General features: G+C 46.5%; 1 protein-coding gene across 1 annotated transcript in view; it reads left to right on the top strand.

Annotated features, from left to right (window-relative positions):
- The window catches only part of ZC3H15 (zinc finger CCCH-type containing 15), a 243,772-nt gene that overhangs the window by 11,420 nt on the left and 208,719 nt on the right, over positions 1 to 23,633 (top strand). Inside the window, exons 2-4 of the mRNA XM_078680489.1 lie at positions 7,512 to 7,616; positions 16,932 to 17,043; positions 20,537 to 20,689. Coding sequence (XP_078536615.1) covers positions 7,512 to 7,616; positions 16,932 to 17,043; positions 20,537 to 20,689 — 370 coding nt within the window. The remainder of the gene's footprint in view (positions 1 to 7,511; positions 7,617 to 16,931; positions 17,044 to 20,536; positions 20,690 to 23,633) is intronic.

Raw genomic sequence — 23,633 nt, forward strand, 5'->3', positions numbered from 1 at the left:
GCTATCTTTCTCTTCCTTCCTCTCCTGTCTTTTCTATAATCTTGTTATTTTCTTTTTGCTCGCGGCGTGCACACAACTCCCGGTCGCTGCCGCACGTCTTTTGACTATGTTGCAGAGGGTCCCGATGCTGTACAGCACCACCAAAAGCATTTGGCAGAGCTAGTAGGTTCCAAAGTCGATAACAATTGGATTTGCCAATGCTTGCTCTAATTCGGGTCTCTCACAATCTCTGCGTCCCCCAGTGGCCCACTCCTCTTAGTACCTGCCCCTGTCCATCAGCCCTTCATTCGTACGCGCCTCCCCTGCTCGGGCAGCCATTTCAGCTCCATGCCCCAATCGCCGCGCTCATTCTCCCCATCCTCTTGATGTTTACGTTTCCCCTTCTTTTTATGCTCTACTCCCTTTTTTTAGCAGATTTATATAGCGCGAACTCTAACTGAAGGTATTGAAGCGCTTTATGTGAGCACCGGTTATGTTACACAAGGACACCTTTCCATGTTTCCTCCTCAAAATCCCCTCCGTCTCTCCCTTTGTCCCTTTACCCCTTACTCTCTCATACCCAAGCCTTCACAACCTTCTTTCTCTCTCTTTCTCCCCCTCCCCCACCTCCTCCGTGCCCATATTTTACTCCTTACCCCCTCTGATTCTGTATGCCTTCCCGGAGCTCAGGAGACCTCCCCGCCTCTGGCTTCATGCTGCCCCCGGGGCCTGCTCCCCAGCCCTGTCTCCTGGATATGTGTTGTTTCCTGCTGTCTGTGTTTGCGGAGTCGGGACGGGAGCCCTCCCCGGTGGCACATTTCCCTCAAGCATCATGGCCACGCAACGCCAGCATTGTGTGGCTGTTTATTTTTCTTATGGATGATGCATAGGTGCTTTCATTCCACCCAGTCGCTGAGCACGAGCCGGAGGGGTTTCGGCATCGCCGAGTGACGTTTCCAGTGCCTTGAAGACACTACCGCCTGGTTGCCCTGTTTTGGAACCGGGAATATACGGAGCTCGGACTCATGGAGGCGGCTGTAAATCCATAGACTACGGGCTACTGCTTAAGACCCAGCAGTTCATGGCTTGTCCCACGGTATTTACAACGTGAGGACTCCTGGACTGAAGCATTGGTTCTATGCTACCCTCTAGTGCTCACAATGCTTCGCATGGAATTACAATTATCACTATACAAGGCATTGCTCCCTGCATTCTGTAGAGAGAGAACTGAATGACCAAGTATTCTGAAAACTTTGCCACCCACTGGTAGGCACCATGTGAAACTTGTTTTGCTGAGTCTGCTGCGCTCACTCTTTCCCTTGCAGCGGCCCCGCGAGCAACCCCCTCCACCCCCATAAGTCACCTCGCCCGCAGCCCCCCCCTACACGCCACTGTTTATTTTTAACTATGGCGGGCTGTGCACTGCCCTACCCCTGCTATCATCTCCCACAGCATGCCCCTGTTTATTGTGTACGGCGGCTAGTAGTGCTGTTAATGGAACAGTCCCAGCAGTTTATGGCACTGGCGTGAAAGGCTTGCACAGTGCTTTGATACTGTGTGAGAGGCACTTTATTACAGAGTGGGCTTAGTATAAAGTTCATAGGAGGGGTGGGGGCTCATGAATAGTGTCCTCTTTGCGGAGAGTTCTGAAGAACTGCTCGGCTTCAGGCCACCGTGGCCCCCCACACACACACTTAATTGCCCAGATTGCCAAGGGAGCGTTGCATGTTTTCCGCCGCATCCGGCGCAGGGACTGGTGGCTCATTGAGAGGCTGGACTTCAGTGCAGACCCTTTACTCAGCCGGGTACATCAGGCAATGTCCTAGAAACGTGCTGTGTGTGAGAGGCAGGCAGAGGCCACTTATCATGACACAATCGATGTCAGAGTGGCGATGTGCCTGCTTCTTCTATGCTGCCGGCTTGTTTAATGAAGGTATCCAGAGAGTCAACTCAGGCCACCAACCAAACACTGATTTGCATATGGCTGGATCCAAACTGGAATGGCATGGTGAGCAAACAAACGATGGATTTAAGCCCAATGGTATGGTGGAATTATTTATGCCAAAATATTCCAGTGAGCAGTGCACAGGAGAACACTAATGTCCCCCTCTTGCTTAGAGGCGGCTTGGAATACAGACCTTAATTAGGAATGATTGGTTGCCACTGTTGGACCAAAGCATTCCTGGATTTTAGGTAAGTTTTCCTTCTTCCTGCAATACTGTGTGAGGGTTGTGGTGTAGTTTCTATGAGTAAGAACATGTACACATATTGAGGTAAGAATAAGTTATTAATTGGGTAGATGACTTGGTGTACATGGACAGCTTGGCGTCTGAGCCGTGTTAGTTTTGAACTTATTCCTCTCTGGTTTGTCTGTCATTGTGCTTCTTGCAAGGTCTTGTTAGATCTGCTCTCTAGGTCAAACATTATACACTATATCAGTGTAATTAACATTCTGAATTTTTAAGGATGTGTTGAATTCTATATAGAAACATTTTATTCTAAGCAGGCATCAAGGAGTATCTCTCTAATATATATATATATATATATATATATATATATATATCTGTGTATGTATATATGTATGTATATATTTAAATAACCGATGAATGATCCTGTGGACAGCTGAATATGTTAGTTAGATGCACTGAAAGCAATGCAGGTATGTTTAGAAATATGTGGAATCGTGTTGTAGTCCTACATGTCTCTGTGATCTGATTGTATCCAAGGTAGCCATTAAACAAGAGATAAAAGCTGTCTCTGCGATGTAGGATCTGAATTGATAGTCATTTTCGTTGAAATATTCCCCGCCGCTCTTCGTACCAGAGAATAATGTAGTATTTATGAGTTCAATGAAGATACCTATGATTTTGTTGCTGTTGGCAGCCATTGCATAAGGAAATGGACGTGCTTTCATCGAGGTTTGCAAGAACTCCCCCACTGGTAGTCCTACAAGATTCAAGTGGTTACTTAATTCATCCTGGATTCTAAATCTCAGACTTCCTTGGAAGGATACATGAGACAAAAGTACTTACTAGCTCCTAAGTTTGAATTATGCTTCCTACAAAAGCTAGTGTAAAACTCTTGAAGTTTACTATAGATTGTGCAAGAGATGTGAGAAATGCAGCTTGATCATTTCAAGAGGCTGACTTGATGTCAATCCACTTGTGTATCAATGCCATAAATATATATTACCAAGGCCCTCATGAAGTTAAGAAGGATTTTGAAGGTGGGGCTTTTAAAGTTTGGCAGCACTTAAATTAATTTTTTCAGCTTTATATAGTGAGTAACGCGTTTCCCTTGCTTGCAGATAAAATGAGTCTAGTTTCAAGTACTAAATTCGTTTTTATCTTACATGAAGTTTAACAGTTTACAACTCATACATTTTGGCTTTGTCAACTTTTTGGGGTTCAAAGACTACAAAAGGCTGAAGGATTATTTCCATAGTCCTCATTTGGCACACTTGACTATATTGTGTAAGGAGAGAGACTTTGGCATGTTTCCCTTCACTAGGAGCATATGAATAGTTTGTTTTATATATCTTTTACTTCGGAAAATCTCTAGGATAATGTTCTCTTCACTGACCCATATTTATTCTTCTTTTCACCACCTTTTTATGTCTCGCCTGAGCCAATGCGCTTGCGCATTGCTCCGGCGAGATTATAGTAAGCGGAAAAGAAAAGTCTACCAAAACGGCTGCGGATCGCATACAGTTCATGTGATCTATGCGCGTGCACACCATCGCCAGCCACATAACACACCACCATTTGTCTGTGCCTCGGCATCAGACTTCAAAGGCTGCCGCTCTACCCCCCTCCCGGCCCCACCCACCACCCTCCTGGCCACAGCAATGCCGAGAGCTTTTTCCTTCTCAAACTCACCAGTCTCCCCTTCCCAATCTCTTTACGCCCGCTCTTTTTACCCCCCTTTCCCTGTATGTTCCGATTTCGTCCTACTTTCCTCCCCTCCCACTTCTGAACTTTCCCCATCTCTCACAATCTCATATAGTGTGACCGGCTCTTCTTCCCTCCACTTCTCTCACTTCAATCTCTTGATTCCTCCCCCATTCCTTCCACCCTGCTTTGTCAATCTCTCACACTCTCCTTTTCTCCCCTTCCATGTATTCCAGTCACTTCTTCCAGTACAATTATTCTTTCTTTCACGTTTCACTTGCGTCTTTCTCTCTGTTTTCTCTGATCTTTTTCTTTATCGAAACCCTCACCCCCGTCCATTGCATCTGCTTTTATTTATTATCAAAATAATTATGGGTCTTGTGGGTGCTCGGGAGCCATGGGCAGCACACACATTCAAGCTATCCAGCGAGGTGATGGAGCGCCCTACTCTTCACCACTTCCCATCCAACCCCTCCTTCCACTCGGATCCTCATATACTCCACTCTCTGACCAGTGTGATGTTTGTAAACTGTTCAGTGCATCTCTTCCATGGACCCTCACCTTCTACAATTTACACCCTGCTTTCTTCCTTTGCGAGGATGGTGGCTCTGGCTGCAGCCTTCCACCCCGCCCTTTTTCCACCCAGAATGGCCGCGGAGGGGAGCAATTGACAAGGCCTCATTCCCCTCCCTAAGTAAATGTAAATGTGGGGATACTTGTATAGCGCACGAATCACCCCTAGGGGTCTCTCGGCGCTTGTACGAATACCGCTGTGTAACCCATCCTGGCTTTCCCTGTGAGGTGTCCACTCCTGGGCACCCCCAAGGTGGAGGCCAGGCATCCTTAGCGTTGTGGGGGCCGTTGTGGAGATTAAGCAAGCTGTTGCCCAGAGTACCAGAGTGGGACTCCATGATTGGAATAGGCACTGAGGCGAGAATTATCAGGTCCGTGGAATTTTGAGCCCAAGACCCGCCGAGGCGGGGAATTGAACCCTGGTCCCGGGCCAGACCTCTGCATCAGGGTCTGCCGCTCTAACCATTGAGCCACACTTCTCCCAAGAATCGACGCTTGCGACCCTTGGCGCCAGATGGAAGCCACGTCTGTTGCAATGCTGACACAACTGGCCATTAATTAAAGAGTGTGGCAAAACCACAGGACGATACGAGTGGTACATTTCCTACTTCCCCCGCTCCTTATTAAACACTAATATACACTGGTAACCGAAAGACTCTTACAATATGTTTCTTCGGATGGATTTTTATTTATCCATCATATTCCTGGAGGAACAAATGGGGGTGGGGTCGCACACTACTCACACACCGGCGGTGTCGCCCCTAAGGACTCTGGTCAATGTAGTAAAGTGTTCGCGATGCATCATCTTTCGATCTTCTGCTGCCTTTGCCATCCCTGGACACGTGTTTCGGGGTATCACCCCTAGTCAGCAGGGATAGGCCGTGTACTGGGGTTGCCGATGGCTGCCAATATCTGCCAGGTATAGTACCACTCAGGCGCGTATGTGCTGAATCCCAGGCTCGTCAGCCCACTGCTCACGGGAGCTTTAAAGTTACAAATGGGGGTGGCGTCGCACACTACTCACACACCGGCGGTGTCGCCCCTAAGGACTCTGGTCAATGTAGTTAAGTGTTCGCGATGCATCATCTTTCGATCTTCTGCTATCTTCGCTGTCTTCGCCATCCCTGGACACGTGTTTCAGGGTATCACCCCTCGTCAGCAGGGATAGGCCGTGTACTGGGGTTGCCGATGGCTGCCAATATCTGCCAGGTATAGTACCACTCAGGCGCGTAGGTGCGGGATCCCAGGCTCGTCAGCCCACTGCTCACGGGAGCTTTAAAGTTACAAATGGGGGTGGGGTCGCACACTACTCACACACCGGCGGTGTCGCCCCTAAGGACTCATTTGTAATATTCCTGGAGGATTCTAAGCTCATGAGCTACTAAGGCAACAAACAATCCTTCGGCGCTGCTGGCATCCGTGTTGAAAGACTTTATGGGGACTTCAAAGCGGCGCGCTGATTCTGCTTTCACCCACCGCTCTCCTTCCCCCCTCCATTTCAATCAGTCACATGCTCCAGCTGCACTCGCAAACGCACGCACTCGCAAACGCACGCACTCGCAAACGCACGCACTCGCAAATGCACTCACTCGCAAACACAAGCACTCTCACAGGCATGCACTCGCACAGGCATGCACTCGCACAGGCACGTACTCGCAAACAGGGTTGCACTTTGATGTCCCACTTGTTTGACAGCTTCTTTGGAAGAGACTAATGATTATGCATAGCGAAGATGTGGTGTCATGGCAGACCTAAATATACAATATACGGGCAACCTCCTCATCTGCAGTAAATCAGCAAAGCTTCTCCCATTGTCTTTCTAAAACTCTAAAGGTGGTTGTAAACCCGCAGGCTTTGCTTGAGCTCACCTGCACACATTTCCACATTTATTGCAGAGCTTATACGATAAAGGCTGCAGGTTGGGGTGCTCCTTTCATCAAGGCTTTAAGTGGGATGAACTGGGGGGTCTCAAAGTGGCGTGGTAAATGTAATTAAGGACGTGGCTTAAAATAAATCTGGCCTTACACATGTCTGTCGCCCTCCCTCTGTCTGTCGCCCTCCCTCTGTCTGTCGCCCTCCCTCTGTCTGTCGCCCTCCCTCTGTCTGTCGCCCTCCCTCTGTCTGTCGCCCTCCCTCTGTCTGTCGCCCTCCCTCTGTCCTGCCGCCCTCCCTCTGCGCTGCCGCCCTCCCTCTGCGCTGCCGCCCTCCCTCTGTCCTGCCGCCCTCCCTCTGCGCTGCCGCCCTCCCTCTGCGCTGCCGCCCTCCCTCTGCGCTGCCGCCCTCCCTCTGCGCTGCCGCCCTCCCTCTGCGCTGCCGCCCTCCCTCCCTCTGCGCTGCCGCCCTCCCTCCCTCTGCGCTGCCGCCCTCCCTCCCTCTGCGCTGCCGCAGCATCACTCTGCGCTACCACAGCATCACTGAACGCCACCATTCAACAACTGGTTCAAGTATGTTCTCTCAATGTTTCAAGCTTTATTACAAATGTCACAAAAAGATGTTAATATTTCACTTCTGTTCTTAGATTTTCGTCACAATAAAATACACTGAACATAATCTTCACAAAAGTTATTTATAAAAGTTTAAGCTATTGCCATTATAAATAAAAAAAATGTATTTAAGTATTAATTAGTTAAAAAAATTAAGTCATTGTTATTTGTAATATCAATACATCGAAGTCACGTAAATACAAAACATGTTGCATTGCAAATGCTATAGGTGTCACATTTGGAACAGTAAAAGTATTGACAAAGCTATTAATTTCGCTATTTTCAAAACCAACACATAAATAAAAAAATTGTCATTTACAATACCAATAGCTCAAACTTTCCTAATGCGAGACCTATTGCATTGCAAAAGCTTGTTGGACATGGGGAGGTAGTTTTTTCCTTTCGGCCAGGGTCCTACAGGATCCTTGGCATTTGGTGAAACTCTTAACAGCAACCTGGGAGGCTTGTATGGCACTGTTCTAGTTTTCAGTTTATGCCAGAGTTGTAGCACAGTCACTCAGTTTTTGCAGTTATTATGGATCTTGATTTAAATTATAACTTTGCCTCTTTTATTCATGTACCCAAGGATAAAACATTTGGGTTGAAGAACAAGAAAGGAGCCAAACAACAGAAGTTCATCAAAACAGTGACTCACCAAGTAAAAACAGGAGGACCACAAGCTCCACGACAGGTAAGCAAAACAGTACTGCTTATAAAGTTGGAATGTTGCTTCACCCAGCCATACTGAATAAAGCACACACAATTATTATTTTCTTGGCTTAAGAAAATAATGTTTAGAATTGATCCAGACGATCAAAGTCTCGTTTCTCTTCGTAGAGTAGGGATGAGAACGACTCCAAAAAGAGATCCCCCCCCTGTGAAATCAGAATTTATAAAGGAGAAAGTTTTTTTTTTTTTTATAGTGAAAAGCTTCTCTTGCGTTTCAGTAGTGCACACAGCTGGCACTGCAAGGACTATTTCAGGACAAGCTCCCACTGCACCAATCCCTGGTTCAGTACGGACAGCAGCAGTACAACCTACATGTGTAGCGTTTTTCTTGTGTGTAAAAATGTTTGTGGAATATTCACAGGTAATTGAAACTGAATTATAAAATCGTGTGTGTACACATTCAATTCTGAAAGGGGTTTACGTGACCTTTCAACTAAGACTAAAGCAATTAGCAGGGTACTTTGCAGGTCGTTTGCTGCTGACATTTCAATTGTAATCACAAAAACATTCCCAAAGAGTCAGGATTGTAGCCCATTCTCATTCATTGACCCCTAGGCATTTACCAATTTACCCCCAAAACCATATATTTTATTGCTCATTAGGTCACTGCCATATGTAAATTTATATTCTGGTTTGTATAGTGTGAAAGGGCCCATGCGTGGTTATTCAACTTTCTTAGGCACTTGCCCTAGAAGGAAACCAAACACTGGGAGTGTTACCCAGTGAGTTACAAACGTGTGAAGAGGGCATGATGGGCTCCATCAATACAAGCATTGTCATAATGATAGTGTATATGGGCCATAATGTACCTGCGTCTATAGTGCTTCACCACATGCTTGCTATATGATCCACCAGAATACCCTGATCGTCCCATTACTAGCAAAGCACCTTGAGGTGGCTCTCATCTCTTCAGTTGTCCTAGATCATTTTCTGCATAGTTGTGAGGTTGGAGGAGTCTTCCATATTGCTGAACATATCAACTGTCCCAGATGTAGCTATTTTTAGTTGCCCTCCTCCTATTTAGTGCTAGCCTTGCAGATTCAACCGTTTCCTGGCTGTCTGGAACATCCACCTCAGTCCCCTGGGTAGCACAGCGAAGCGGGTGGACCCAGTGATTTTATATAAGTGTATAAAATTAGTGCTTTCGCCACATTTCTTGAATGTATTATTTGGGTCCTCACCCACAGGTACCACCTGTGGTCTGCTTCATCATTGGACCCACACCTACGTCACCTAGCGTGGGTAGGTGGGTGGGCTTTATACTTTTGTAGCGGAGCATGGAAGGTACTTTGGTACTATTAAGAGCATTTGTCAAATTTGCACTACCTTTAGAAGAGCACCTGGTAAATGGCTCCTGAGCTTTTAAACATATTTTAAAATTGATTTTGCACATTAATTACCCGCGCTTTGTCTTAACACTCACCCGGTATCCTCCTCAGTCCCGCACGGATTGTTCCGGTTGTCTGGAGGGAGGCCTTCAAACCGGAAGTGAGACCTGTACACTTCCCTCCCAATCCCGACGGAAGGTTAGCAGTCTAGATCCCTTACTATAAAGGGTGATGCATAGTCAGACGTGCAGCGGACTCGCCGCTGGCGCGCCAAAGACCAGCCTGTCTGCGCCCGACTGCGCCTTGGGTCCAAACCCCTTGCCCTTCTTTCCCCCGCTCCTGCTCAATATTCACAGGACACACTCCTCCAAATTAGAAACACCCTAGGTACAACGTTTAAATATCCCATTTCCTTGGAGGAAAGACAACTTAAATGCCTGCAATGCGCATATGAGCTATCCCCGAAAGCAGGAAACCAATCAAAGAATGGGAATCGGCTCAACATGGCACTGCTGAACTGCAGATCCATGCTAAATCACGCCACTGAAATCTCATTAATGTTACAGGATACTGCACTCGATGTACTATAACTTACGGAAACATGGCTAGGGCCCAACTCCCACCCAGATGTGGTCCAAGCAACCCCCCCCCGGGATATCTAATCCAGTGCATCAACAGAACAGGCAGGAAAGGGGGAGGGATCGCTATTCTCTATAAAGACCACCTTGTTTGCCGCATCCTGGGCAGCCCCCTCTCAGACTGTGAAAATGCCCATTTTTCCATTACGCTCACCGACTCAACTACGTTTGTCGGCATTCTCCTATATCGCCCCCCAGGAGCCCTGGGACAATTTTGCAACTCACTGCTTTAAGCGGTAGTAAACTTAGCAAGCACCGCATCCAATTTTAATATTCTGGGTGACTTCAATTTGCACTTTGATAACCCCCAGGACACAACTGCCAATGACCTTGCCCATGACCTTGCAGCATGTGAAATGCTCCAAAAGATCCATCAAGCGACTTACACCAAATGGCACCTCCTCGACCCTATATTCTCAAACATTGCAGAACTTAAAGGGAAGGAACCTATCCCCCCCCTGGTCGGACCATTTTCTAATCCCTTTTTGCATGGCAGATATTCTCCCCCTGCTCAACTGCGCCAACCTCCCGCACTCAAGCCCGCTACTGGCCCAAATTAAATATAGAGGAATGGACATAGGAACTCCACTCTACCACACCTCTAAAAGTAAATGTAAATTGATACTTGTATAGCGCACTACTCACCGCAAGGGTCTCAAGGCGCTTGTACGAATGCTGCTGTGGAACCCATCCTGGGCACCCCCAAGGTGGAGGCCAGCCATCCTTAGCGTTGTGGGGGCCGTTGTGGAGATTAAGCAAGCTATTGCCCAGAGTTGCAGAGTGGGACTCCATGATTGGAATAGGCACCGAGGCGAGAATTATCAGGTCCGTGGAATTTTTGAGCTCAAGACCCGCCGAGGCGGGGAATTGAACCCTGGTCCCGGGCTAGACCTCTGCATCAGGGTCTGCCGCTCTAACCATTGAGCCACACTTCTCCTCGATGTCATCCTGACCCCGTAATATCCAGTAGCAAGTTCCACTCATGGATCGAGAACTCAGTAGACGCAGTACTTCCTAGGAGATCCATTATTCAAAAAGCCGGCTCAAACAACACTCCATGGTTCACACCTGAACTCCGCAAACAAAAACAGAGGTGCAAGAGCCTCGAAAGAGAGTGGAGGAAAGACTTCTCAGCGGATAAAAAATCCAACTATAGGGCATCCATCAACTCCTACAAAAGTTCACTCAAATCAGCGCAGGCAGCTTACTCTGAGGAATAAATGTCATCCTCCTCCAATGCACCCAAAGAAATATTTAGGATGGTCAAAAAACGTATGAAAGTCCCAGACCCCCCGTGACCCTAGATTCTACAGGCCAGCGTTGAGGAGCTAGCAGCTTTCTTCTCCACCAAAATCCAGCGCATACTCAACCTCCTTCCATTGGTCAACAATGTTCACCTTCGCATGCATTCCGAAACGCAATCCCAGAATAACCTCCTAAAGCTTGAATCCTTTGTCCCACTCAATGAGGAACTTCTCCCCCCTATCCTCAATACCATCAAGAGTGGTTATCCGCTGGACCCGGCTCCCTTTAACATCCTAAAGTCTGCCCTACCTATCTTTATCGCTCCCATCGTCAATCTGGTTAATGCCTCCCTAGAATCTGGTACAGTCCCCCAGGACTGGAAGATTGCTATGGTAAAAGCATTACTGAAAAAAACCCATCTGGATCCCAGAGAGTTGTCCAATTTCCGCCCTATTTCTCTTCTCCCTGAAACCTTCAAACTACTTTACCTCTCCCAAACTGGTCAGGGCACGGAGACTGTACTAGTGGCTGTTGTGGAAGAGTCCAGAAATATCTTGGACTCCGGAGGATCGGTGGCCATCATCCTCCGAGACCTTAGTGCAGCCTTCGATACGGTGAATCACCGTACCCTTGTACACCGGCTAAAAGAACTGGGAGTGACAGGTAGGGCCCTCTCCTGGCTGGGGTCATTCCTTGAAGGAAGATACTGCCAAGTGTTAGAAGGTAACACCCACTCGCGACCTCTACCTCTGCAGTGCGGGGTCCCTCAGGGCTCCTCCCTGAGCCCCACACTTTTTAACGTGCATATGTCCCCTTTGGCTGAGATAGTTGCACCCTTCGGAATTCAACTTATCAGCTATGCGGACGATGCCCAGCTCATAGTGGCACTGAACCAAGTAGAGCAGGCCCCCACAAACCTGAGCTTCTGTCTCAAAGAAGTCGCCAGCTGGATGAGTCAGTCCCATCTCAAACTCAATGGCGACAAGACGGAGCTCATGCTGCTGGGTAATCAATCAACTTTTAACCCACACACAGTGTGGCCATCATGTATGGGACCAGCCCGACCCCTAACAAGCATTTACAATGCAATGGTCTCTGCATTGTTAAAGTTGGAGCTATTGGCATTGCTCATGACATTATTTTTATTTATGTTTTTGTTTTTAAAACGTATAAATAAATGGCATTGTCATTTACAATGCCAATACCTTAATCTCTCGCAAATGCAAGACCTATTGCATTTGCACCCACACACAGAGCCCCACACACAAAGCCTCCCACACACACACAGCCACCCACACAGAGCCATCCACCCACACAGAGCCACCCACACACACACAGAGCCACCCACACAGAGCCACCCACACAGAGCCACCTACACACAGATCCACCCACACACGCACAGATCCACCCACACACGCACAGATCCACCCACACACGCACAGATCCACCCACACACGCACAGATCCACCCACACAGAGCCATCTACACATACACAGAGCCACCCTCAAACAGACCCACCTACAAAAAAAGCTACCCACACAGAGCCACCCTCACACAGACCCACCTACAAAAAAAGCTACCCACACAGAGCGCCACACACACAGAGCCACACACACACAGAGCCACACACACACACAGAGCCACACACACACACAGAGCCACACACACACACAGAGCAACACACACACACAGAGCAACACACACACACACAGAGCAACACACACACACACAGAGCAACACACACACACACAGAGCCACACACACACACAGAGCCACACACACACACACAGAGCCACACACACACACAGAGCCACACACACACACAGAGCCACACACACACACAGAGCCACACACACACACAGAGCCACACACACAGAGCCACACACACAGAGCCACACACACAGAGCCACACACACAGAGCCACACACACACAGAGCCACACACACACAGAGCCACACACACAGAGCCACACACACACAGAGCCACACACACACAGAGCCACACACACACAGAGCCACACACACACAGAGCCACACACACACACAGAGCCACACACACACACAGAGCCACACACACACAGAGCCACACACACACACAGAGCCACACACACACACAGAGCCACACACACACACAGAGCCACACACACACACAGAGCCACACACACACACAGAGCCACACACACACACAGAGCCACACACACACACAGAGCCACACACACACACAGAGCCACACACACACACAGAGCCACACACACACACAGAGCCACACACACACACAGAGCCACACACACACACAGAGCCACACACACACACAGAGCCACACACACACACAGAGCCACACACACACACAGAGCCACACACACACACAGAGCCACACACACACACAGAGCCACACACACACACAGAGCCACACACACACACAGAGCCACACACACACACACAGAGCCACACACACACACACAGAGCCACACACACACACAGAGCCACACACACACAGAGCCACACACACACAGAGCCACACACACACAGAGCCACACACACACAGAGCCACACACAGAGCCACACACACACACAGAGCCACACACAGAGCCACACACACACACAGAGCCACACACAGAGCCACACACACACACAGAGCCACACACACACACAGAGCCACACACACACACAGAGCCACACACACACACACAGAGCCACACACACAGAGCCACACACACAGAGCCACACACACACACACAGAGCCACACACAGAGCCACACACACACACAGAGCCACACACAGAGCCACACACACACACAGAGCCACACACACACACAGAGCCACACACACACACACAGAGCCACACACACACACAGAGCCACACACACAGAGCCACACACACACACAGAGCCACACACACACACAGAGCCACACACAGAGCCACAAACACACACAGAGCCACACACACACACAGAGCCACACACACACACACAGAGCCACACACACACACACAGAGCCACACACACACACAGAGCCACACACACACAGAGCCACACACACACACAGAGCCACACACACACACACAGAGCCACACACACACACACAGAGCCACACACACACACACAGAGCCACACACACACACACAGAGCCACACACACACACACAGAGCCACACACACACACCCAGAGCCACACACACCCACCCAGAGCCACACACACACCCAGAGCCACACACACACCCAGAGCCACACACACACCCAGAGCCACACACACACCCAGAGCCACACACACACACCCAGAGCCACACACACACACCCAGAGCCACACACACACCCAGAGCCACACACACACAGAGCCACACACACACAAAGTTAGACTATTTAGGCGTCTGTATGTGTTTTTTATCTTTTGCACAATAAAAGAAAATGTAAAAATATATTTTTACCACTGTAATACTATGTAAAGTGTTTGTGTTGATTTCGGTCCCGTGGTGCCCCCACTCCAAGGGCTCTTCACAGAACATCCCCAGCCTTCGCAGCGGTATCTGTGAAATCCTCCCCTTAATCTTAGTGGTTCTTTCCCACTCCCGGACCCGTAACTGTATGAGACTCTGAGCTTGCACCTAGCCTCTTTTCTTCTGGTCTACCATTTTCACAATGTGTGCAGGCTTCAGCTACGCAAGCGCAGAAGGAAGGATGTACTACGAAGGCATTTTCGTTAGGCACGGGAAGATTAAGTGATTTGCCCAGAATCACAGGAGGTTTAGCGATATTACCGAGACTCCAACCGGGTTCCCCAGGTCAGAGGTCGAGCGCCCTGGCCGTTAGGCCAACTCCTCTCCCGTAACAAAGCCAAGAATTGTAGCAATCTTCTGTTTCCATGATAGCCGGCAATGATCATTTTATCACTTACAGTCTATCTAGGCAATGAGCTGGTCAGTGTCAGCAGGGGGGCGGGGGGGTCGATGGTATATGGCTGTCCACTGTGAGATCCTGCTAACCCAATTAATCGCGTGTTAATGTGTTTCCACATGTTCTACAAGCCTGCTTCCTTCTCGCCCATCCGCCTCTTCTTTTTAGCACCATTCGGGGCTGGACTTGAGTCATTAGCGAGGCATCTAAATCCCTAAAGCTGCCGCCGCGGGTAATGGACTCTCGCATGGGGAGGGCATGCATTATTCACGAGCTCCGGCTCTTTGGCGCTCCAATCGCTTCCCTTCGCCCCTCAATGCACACGAAAGAGAGGAAAGATGGAGTGCACTTAATGGAAGACTGATAGCCTGCAGGGAGACATAGGGGGCACGGGGGCGATGCACAGATCAGGGCATTTCTGAGCGAGAGATGTTCACAGCTGTTCACAAGGGTCAGTAACAGATGGTGGCAGGAGGAAGGCAGGAGAGTAGAAGGATAGAAGGAGTGTTATGTTAGTGTCCCTCTGTCCATTGTGGCTGTGGTCCGTCACAGTCCTCCTCCACTCACCCTCCCATTCCCATGATTAGTCGGGTAATAAAATGGTCCTTAATGTTTAGAGTGCGTCAGAGAAGTAGGAGTCAATATTGCCTCATAGCCCGCCGTAGAGGGCTATACCGGCTATTAAAGGCCCTCTCCAGCGTTAAAGGCCCGAGCCGAAGGTGAGGGCCTTTAACAAGGGAGAGGGACTTTAATAGCCGGTATAGCCCAGCTACGAAGGGCTATAAGGCTATTACAACATTCTGCCACTAGAGGGTAGAATGTTCTAACAAAAAAGAACAAAGCCTTAAGGGAGCGTGAGGGGATTGGAATCCCCTTAGGCTCCTTGAAGCCTTTGTTCATAGACGGAGCTGTGCACAAAGAAACATTGGAATGTTGGAGCTCCAGGCTTATACCAGCCATTATAAGCCCGGAGCACTCCATTGTTTTCACTGTTGCTCCCAACATTCCAATGTTCTAATTGAGCTTATTAAAGGAGGCAAATTTGCTTTTCTTATCTTTGTCATCTTTCTGGTCATCCTGTAGATTACTGTAGGGATTTTGTGTGCAGCGCTTTTGGGTGTGTGTGTGCTAGAATTTAGGTTTTAGATTTGGCATTTCTTATGCATGCAAATTTTTTTTGGGTTAGGGGTTTATATCAACACACTTTGTGGTAAGATAGTTCTCATTCAGTGTGAATTAAATCCTGGGCCTCACCGTTTAGATTATTAGCCGGCATAATTCGCTTGTTAGCCTCAGAATCCATACCAATCAACTGTCAAAGGCGAGTGGCACAGTATACATGCAGTGTGATATAGAGAGAGGAAGGAATGATTGGCTGGATGAATTTAGGGAAAGTATACTAAGTATGTTATTCACATATTACTGGTGACCTCGTCAGATTTCTATATGCTCTTTAGCAGTGCTTACTAGTGATACCACTGCCCTCATTCTCTTTCATGCTGTACTTCTCTATTTCTTTTCTCCTGTTTCTCCTTAAAGATACTAAATGGTATTTCTCCTAATTCATTACTTGAAAATCTTTGAAAAACATCTTACATAAGTGCCTAGTTCCCACCCTCTTCAACCAGAACTCGTTGATCACTCCGCTGACAGCTTTACTGAATTGTGATCTTAAGAGCAGTACTTATTCTGGCAAAAGTTTGCTCACAGCTGAACTTGTTCCTTGTAGTCAGTTGAAGAGAGGTCAAGGTGGGGCTAGACATGAGTTGAACGGTGGAGTTTAGGTACCATAAACCTCTATAATCTTTGCTCCTCCTGGAGTCTTTACCTTGCCTGGGCATTTCTTGCACCTAAGCAGGTAGGTGATTGTTTGGTAGTGAAAACCGGACTGCTGTAATGGTGCTTTCAATCACCTATTATCCATCAATTTTGGGACTCCAAATCTTATCTGAAGGATGAGATTGTTTCCTGAGGAAAGATGAAGTCCATCCAAAGAAAATGCATTTACAGTGAATAACAATGTGGCTTGGAATTCATCTTGTCACCAAACATGTTCAATAAGGTTTTCAATCCTCAATACACAAGATCGAAATTAACCTTCATTTTTCAACTTTACATTACTGTTCGGATGTCCAGTTTAATTACTGTACTGATGTTTGTTTCTGGTTATTATATTAGGTTCCGCTGCTTGAGGGTGATAAAAAAACGAAGAAAGAAGACAAGAAAAAGGAGTTACAGGAGCTTAATGAGCTTTTCAAGCCTGTGGTAGTTGCCCAAAAAGTCAGTAAAGGTAAAACTCAAGTTACATTGTGTTCCTTCTATGCTCTAATATAAATTGTCTTGTTAAAGATCTATAAGAGAACACTAGTGTAACTGAAGGAGAAATTACATAATTTACCTAGTGTTATGTTCAAAATTGCTGTAACATGGTTATATCAAATAATGTAGGAGCTTGGAAGATGGGTAGGGAGACATAAGAGTAATAAACAACATTGGTAATGTAGCAGAACATGAGAAGGAGCTAATAAATTCAAGGAGGTGGGTGAGAAGTGAAAGCTATATTCCTGCTACAATGATACCTCTGCTGGGAGAGATGCACAGTGGTGATGTAGAACTCCACTGTCTGCCTACCAAATGACAATACGCTGGTGCATGCTTCCATTAGCTATGTAGCAAAAGCTTGCTGGTTGGGCAGCTGGCAAGAGAGGGATTGGAGATCTTTCTTAGCTATTGAATCTGTTGTCCCTATATGCTCTGGCCCAAGTAAATTCCCCTACAATTGACTAGACTCTAGTCTGTATAATTTGCCAGGACATATGAGAAATCACAATTATATCTTCACGTTATCACATTTTTTAGGTCAAAGCCTGCTAGACAGAGCAGTTGCGAGGTTGCAAAGAGATATTGAGGACATGCTGAAACCTTCCCTAGGACTGCATTCCGCTCTTTGCTTACTATTGGATTTCTGTTTTGTAACTCACATTTGTTTGCTTCTTATTTGCTGGCTTTGTTTGCTTTAAGCTGCCCAGCATGTCTTTGTCACTTCTGTTGAGCATAGCCTGTTTACCACCTCTTTGACTGACTCCCTGTATTCCTCCACAAGTGCTCGCTTTCCCTGAATACATTTTTCCTTTTTCGTGAGGCACACCACAAGAGTATGTGTGTTCATTTGTCTCCCTTGTATATTAGTTGAAGAAGCAGTAAACGTGCTGTATTTCTTTGAAAAGGTTTGCTCTGTCTTTATGCTTGACTGATTCTACTTATCTCTGCTACGACCAGTTGTTCAATTTTGCATGCCTTGAGGAAGAATGTTCTGTTTATGAGCTTGTTTATGTTGGTCAGTGCTCTTTACCAATAGCATAATTTAAACTATCCTCTCTCAATTTCATGCCATGGGCGCCAAAAGTAGGAGTGTGGCGGGTGACGAAGCACCCCCAAAATAACTATGCTGGAGTTCAGAAGTGAATGACCAATAAACAGGTTTTTTAGGATTTGTTGTTATCTTGTCACATTTGCTGTGCATTCAAAGACCAGTCTAATGATGGGCTCTGTCTTCCGAGGGAGCTTGGTATTTACATTTCTTTCCCTGGCTGTATAGTGAGAGTATTTTTGTGACAAACTTGCAGGGTTCTGGGGTTTGAAAGGAAAGGCGGTAGGACGTTGTGTTCTGTCAAGCACACAACAAAATTTAAATGCACTATATCAGAATTAGGAAAACACCAATGAACCACATTTTATTTTTGTAATTCTGAAGTGTGGTGGGAACAGCTATTTTAATACTATCAAAACAAATTAATCAATACTGTGTTGCCGATTTTCACACATTATCATTTGAGCTCTGTGTATTTTAGCAGTAAAACTGAAGGTATTGTCTGTAATGGTAATGTGTAACCACGCCATGCTTTAGTAATACATTTGTGAAAAAGTGCTCTAAAATATACCACCCTCTACATACTTCATCCTTACCACTCTCCTGATGAATACATTGGCTATACTTGTTGTTTTTTTTGTACAACACATGGATTTTTCATAATCAGTTTGACTTCAGTGATGTAACATTAATGGTAGTATCTCCCACTCAAATTTTTTCCAGCACAAATGACGCAAGCCAATTGCAAAATGTCAATTCATGCATGAGCCCTTTTTGGAATAAATCTTATCTGTCCAGTTTCTACGCAAGTCTTGAAGGAAGCAGTGTACTTTAATTTAAATAACATTTGTTCAAATATGTGCCATGCCCCTAATCTTTTACTTCAGTACTGAGTGCTACCACACAAGTACTGAAAGACTAGACATAATCAATGAAGCATGTATACCATTATTTGTATTTCACTTCTCAACAAAACGTTATAACAGATTTTAATAGGGTCCGGTGAAAACAGTGCAGGGACACATTCAGATGACTTTTCACAAGTATCTAAAACTACACAGTAATCAAATCAAAAGCAATAAAGGAAGTATGTACATTGACTATACAAGCAACAATCAAAAGAACCACCCAAAATTATCCTTTTATCAGCAGCGGGAGGTCTTTGTCAGAGTATTTATATCAATTGCGACCTTAACGGAGCCTGTTTCAGAGCATTCCTAATCTTTCCAGATCAGAGCCCAAATGAATGAGGAGCTTGGGAGGCCTAAGATTCTACGTCGTTCCAATTCAATAACCAGGTTACTTCCTTTGTATACTTGACTCCCTAAAGGCAATGAAAGCAAACAGAGAATGCTTACCCAAGGGTGTGGTAGTGGGACAGCGACTCAGATACAGCATAGCACAGTATTGTCATATCTGTGTATCTTTTAGAGACTGGGGCTTAATTTAGAGGCAGTATGGAATGAAACCCCCAAAATAACTCCGTGACCCAGTCTACACCATGTACATCCTTCACTTAATCTACACACACCTTACATACATCCATACCCTGACCCCCACCCTGCTGGCATCAGTGCAGCCCTCAGACACACTACAGACCATGTTTTCGGCCACTGGGAAAATCATTGTAAGTACCCATGGTGTACTGTGTAGCATCACTAAAAACATTTCCAAGGTCAATAGGTCCCAAAGACGAGACCTATAGGCTTTGCCAATGCTTGTTTCCTTACTGATACCGATCTAATTTTGTATATGTAAATGTTATATTTCTCATACATCTTAAATATTATGACCATGTTCTGCTGTGTCCTTTTGCTTGATCCATGGTGTCTTGCTAACCACAGGTTTTTCAAATTCTCACTGCTCTCTTCAGCTTAGTCAAGGCTCTTCACCCTGTACCGTTTCCTGTATCCTCTTGAGGACAGGAGCTCATTACGATCCCACACGTGCACAATCTGTTTCATGGGGTTTTATCATGTGTGTTGTGCTGTTAGTTGTGTGAATATGCTCTGTAATTGCTGTGGAGCTCTCACATGACAGCCTAAGCCCTTTGGCCGTATGCCATTCACCACCCTCTTGTCATTTACAATCTGTTGTGAGGGAATGGGGAATTCACTTAAAAGATATTATGCTAATCAATAGTTGAACCGCAGTGTGGGGGCCCATCTCATCCTCCAGTAGGTCTTTGTTAATAGTGCAGCATCATTTGAAGCTGTTGTGTAGCATGTGAACCATGCTTGCCAACCTGATGTTTGTTTTACAAACCCATTTTGACTCGTACTTCAAGGGGAGTACCTCCCATGGAAAACAAAAATTACTGAATCAACAAAGTAACTTGACTGCTATAAAGTTCTTGAATAACATCGTACTTTTACTTTTTTCATTGATCATTGTATATTATGTTTTTTAATAGGTGCAGATCCCAAATCTGTAGTCTGTGCCTTTTTTAAACAAGGGCAGTGCACCAAAGGAGACAAGTGCAAATTCTCCCATGACTTGACTTTGGAGAGGAAGTGTGAAAAACGTAGTGTCTACATTGATGGAAGAGATGAAGAACTTGAAAAGGGTATGTTTTAAACATGTTTGGTGTCATGGAAATTGCATAAACAGTTGTATGACTCAATTTGCACGCTTATCAGGTTGTTTAATTAGGTTTCACAAACACATGGCCAAAAACGCAAGTTGCTAACTTCACACAGCAGCCGCTTTGTCTCTCGAACTGGCTGCTTTTGACCTCTTTACCTCAATTTGACTCCCCACTGGTGGCAGAACTGTCTGCAACTTGCTTGCCTAGTTGGTGAACCTCATTCGTTCTAGCTCTTCACACTACCGGTCAACAAAATGAAGCTGTCCAGTGAGTCTCATTAACTATGCTGCGATGACAGTCCTCTAATTGCTGTCTCCAACAAAAAGTTAACCCTGAGCCGTTCTTTCCCCAAAAGTGTACCAAAGGTTAGGAACTTGTTCCCCTGGTCCATCCACACACATTCCTCTTTCCCCACCTTCAAAAAAAGCACTGAAGCATCATAGACTTTCTTCCAAGTTAACTGATAGTTTTATCTTCTAATGATCAGAACCTCTAATAGGTGACTTGGCTTTTAGTAGATCCCTTAAGTTAGTGTTCGAGGCATGTGTAGCTGTAGATACACATGCTCTGCATAATTCTGACATGAAGTGTTGGGTATGTAAGTGTGCAAGTTGTTTTCTCTTCAAATAAGTCTTTCTATTCATAAGACAAAGTGACTCCTCTTGGTGTTAATGCACATGGGCATCAACTCTATTGTTACATTGTTTTCTTTCCACCATTGGAACTTTCGCCCATTGATTCGACGTGCTCCCATTGTGGTCTTCGGGCCTACTCTTTATTTAAACCAACTGCGACCAAGAATGCCCTGCTAATGGAATGAACTTCTTTTTGCTTCTGCCCCAGTTGCCACGCGAATTACCCGAGAAACGACCTTCTTTATGTTTCCAATTTGTCTGTCTCCGGACCATCCGGATGCGGACTGTGGCGCGTGTTGACCCTTTCGATCGATAGACATTACAGGACCTTCGGACATGTCGCAGAGGGATGCAGCACAGAGGGATCGAATATGTCGAACAGGAAGAGCTTGATGAGGCGTTTGCAGCTGGGGAAGAGGCCTTTTCCATCGATTACTCAGGTTGGGCTCCTCCTCCAACTTCAACACTGGACTCCAGATACACAATCTTCTTTTGAGCCAGCGTACAGTGCATTTCCATGCCCCTGTTCTGCCCTCCCACCCTGCCCTCAATTCAGTTTCGACCGACTTTTCGGCTTCTGGGCCACCTCTGCTAGCAGGCCATTGTAGACACTGACCATCTGCTATGGATGCCGTACCCTCTGACTTGGCAACAAAAGCCAAGCTAAAACGGCGGTCTCCTGCACCATGCCGATCGGACTCTGCACCGTGCCGACCATCTGCCTCTTCGGTTCCAAGCACCACACTTCCAACCCCTTCAGCTTGGACCATCTCTGATCCGAAAAAGAAGACTACTTCAGTACCAAAATCTTTGGTTTCCACATCCAAGTTGCCTCCAAATCACGCAGAAGTGGCTCGACCTGAAGCAGAAAGAGCTAAATGTACAGACTCACAGTGGGTGTATTTTCGCTCCGCTTGTGCACTTGGCGTCCAAATCATTCAAGTGCCAGCTTTCATTTGCAGTGACCCTAGATGTCCCAGTGCCTGCTTAAAAGGAGTACATTGCAACCAGCCCTTTCCATCCTCCTCTTGCTCTTCTTCTCCACCACCTCCTTCTTTTCCACTACCATCACCAACTTCACCACCGCATTTACAGGGTGAACCAGAAGATTTCACACCACAATGGTCTCCGCAGTCTCCCATCGATGATCGGAGGGGAGGAGATATGATGCATATCCACAGCCCACAGATCCTTGAGATATTTATGTTGTTGATCTCCCGGGGTGATTCTGGCCTGATCTATACCCAGCCAGACCATCACCCCCGACGATGCTTAGGCTTGTCAAGAATAGGGCAGCAGCATATAACCATGTTCCCCTGCAAAGACCCAATTGAGGGTAATTTCCTTTTTAAATCTATGCCCAATAACACATAGCCCTTGTCAATACCTGCCTATGCTTAAAATATGATTAGACATGCTGGCTACATTTTCAAAGACCCAGTGCGCGCACGTAACGTAAGCCTACACCCTCAGACCCTACTTACAGCAGAGGTCGGCTCTTTCCAAACTTATTAGTTGTATCCAATGCCCGTAAAAGAACCAACTCTCAATCCTCAGCAGATGGTCCTCCACCTGAAAAGGAATCCAAACCTATCAATGCTTCAGGGAAGTGGGGCGCAGCACAATCCTCAAGTCATTTGTGGATCGCCAACACTCAAGCCTTGTTAGCAAGATACAACAGGGCACATCGGATGGAAGAAGTTCTCCCAACATCTCCCTGAGGAGTATAAACAGCATTTTCAATGCTGTCGGTCTCGCCTTTGGGAACTTATAAGTATTTAGCCATGCAGCACATTATGCTGAGTTCTATAATATCTACTGTTTAACATGGAGGCTTCAACACTAATAAGGCACATGACCATATTATACAATGTTAATGATGATATTTGCAAAACAGTTGCAGCGTCTGTTCCGAGTGGAAGCAACCTAGTGAAACACATCACCACTTAAGGCCCTTCATTTCAAGTTTATGCTAGCAACCGACATTTGTATCAAGTTAGTTTCAAGTGCCGTAGTGCTTGAGTGATTTTTCTATGCACACAATACTAAAACAATTAAACCAAATAGTGGGGCCTTTTGTTTCTAGTTTATAGCCAACAAACCGTCTTACAGCCAAGTCCAGCATAACAAGATGGTACAAAAGGGGGTGGTGATGGATGGAGCATTTGAACCAATCAAACACTCACACCCAGTCAACAGATCTGGGCTTAATCCATCACAGTTCTTTAGCCCACTCTGCCACCCCAGTTCAGACATGGCTATATGCAAATCAGTCTGACCCTGTGCGT

This window comes from Lissotriton helveticus, chromosome 3_1 (assembly GCF_964261635.1).
Source record: "Lissotriton helveticus chromosome 3_1, aLisHel1.1, whole genome shotgun sequence".
Lineage (NCBI taxonomy): Eukaryota > Metazoa > Chordata > Amphibia > Caudata > Salamandridae > Lissotriton > Lissotriton helveticus.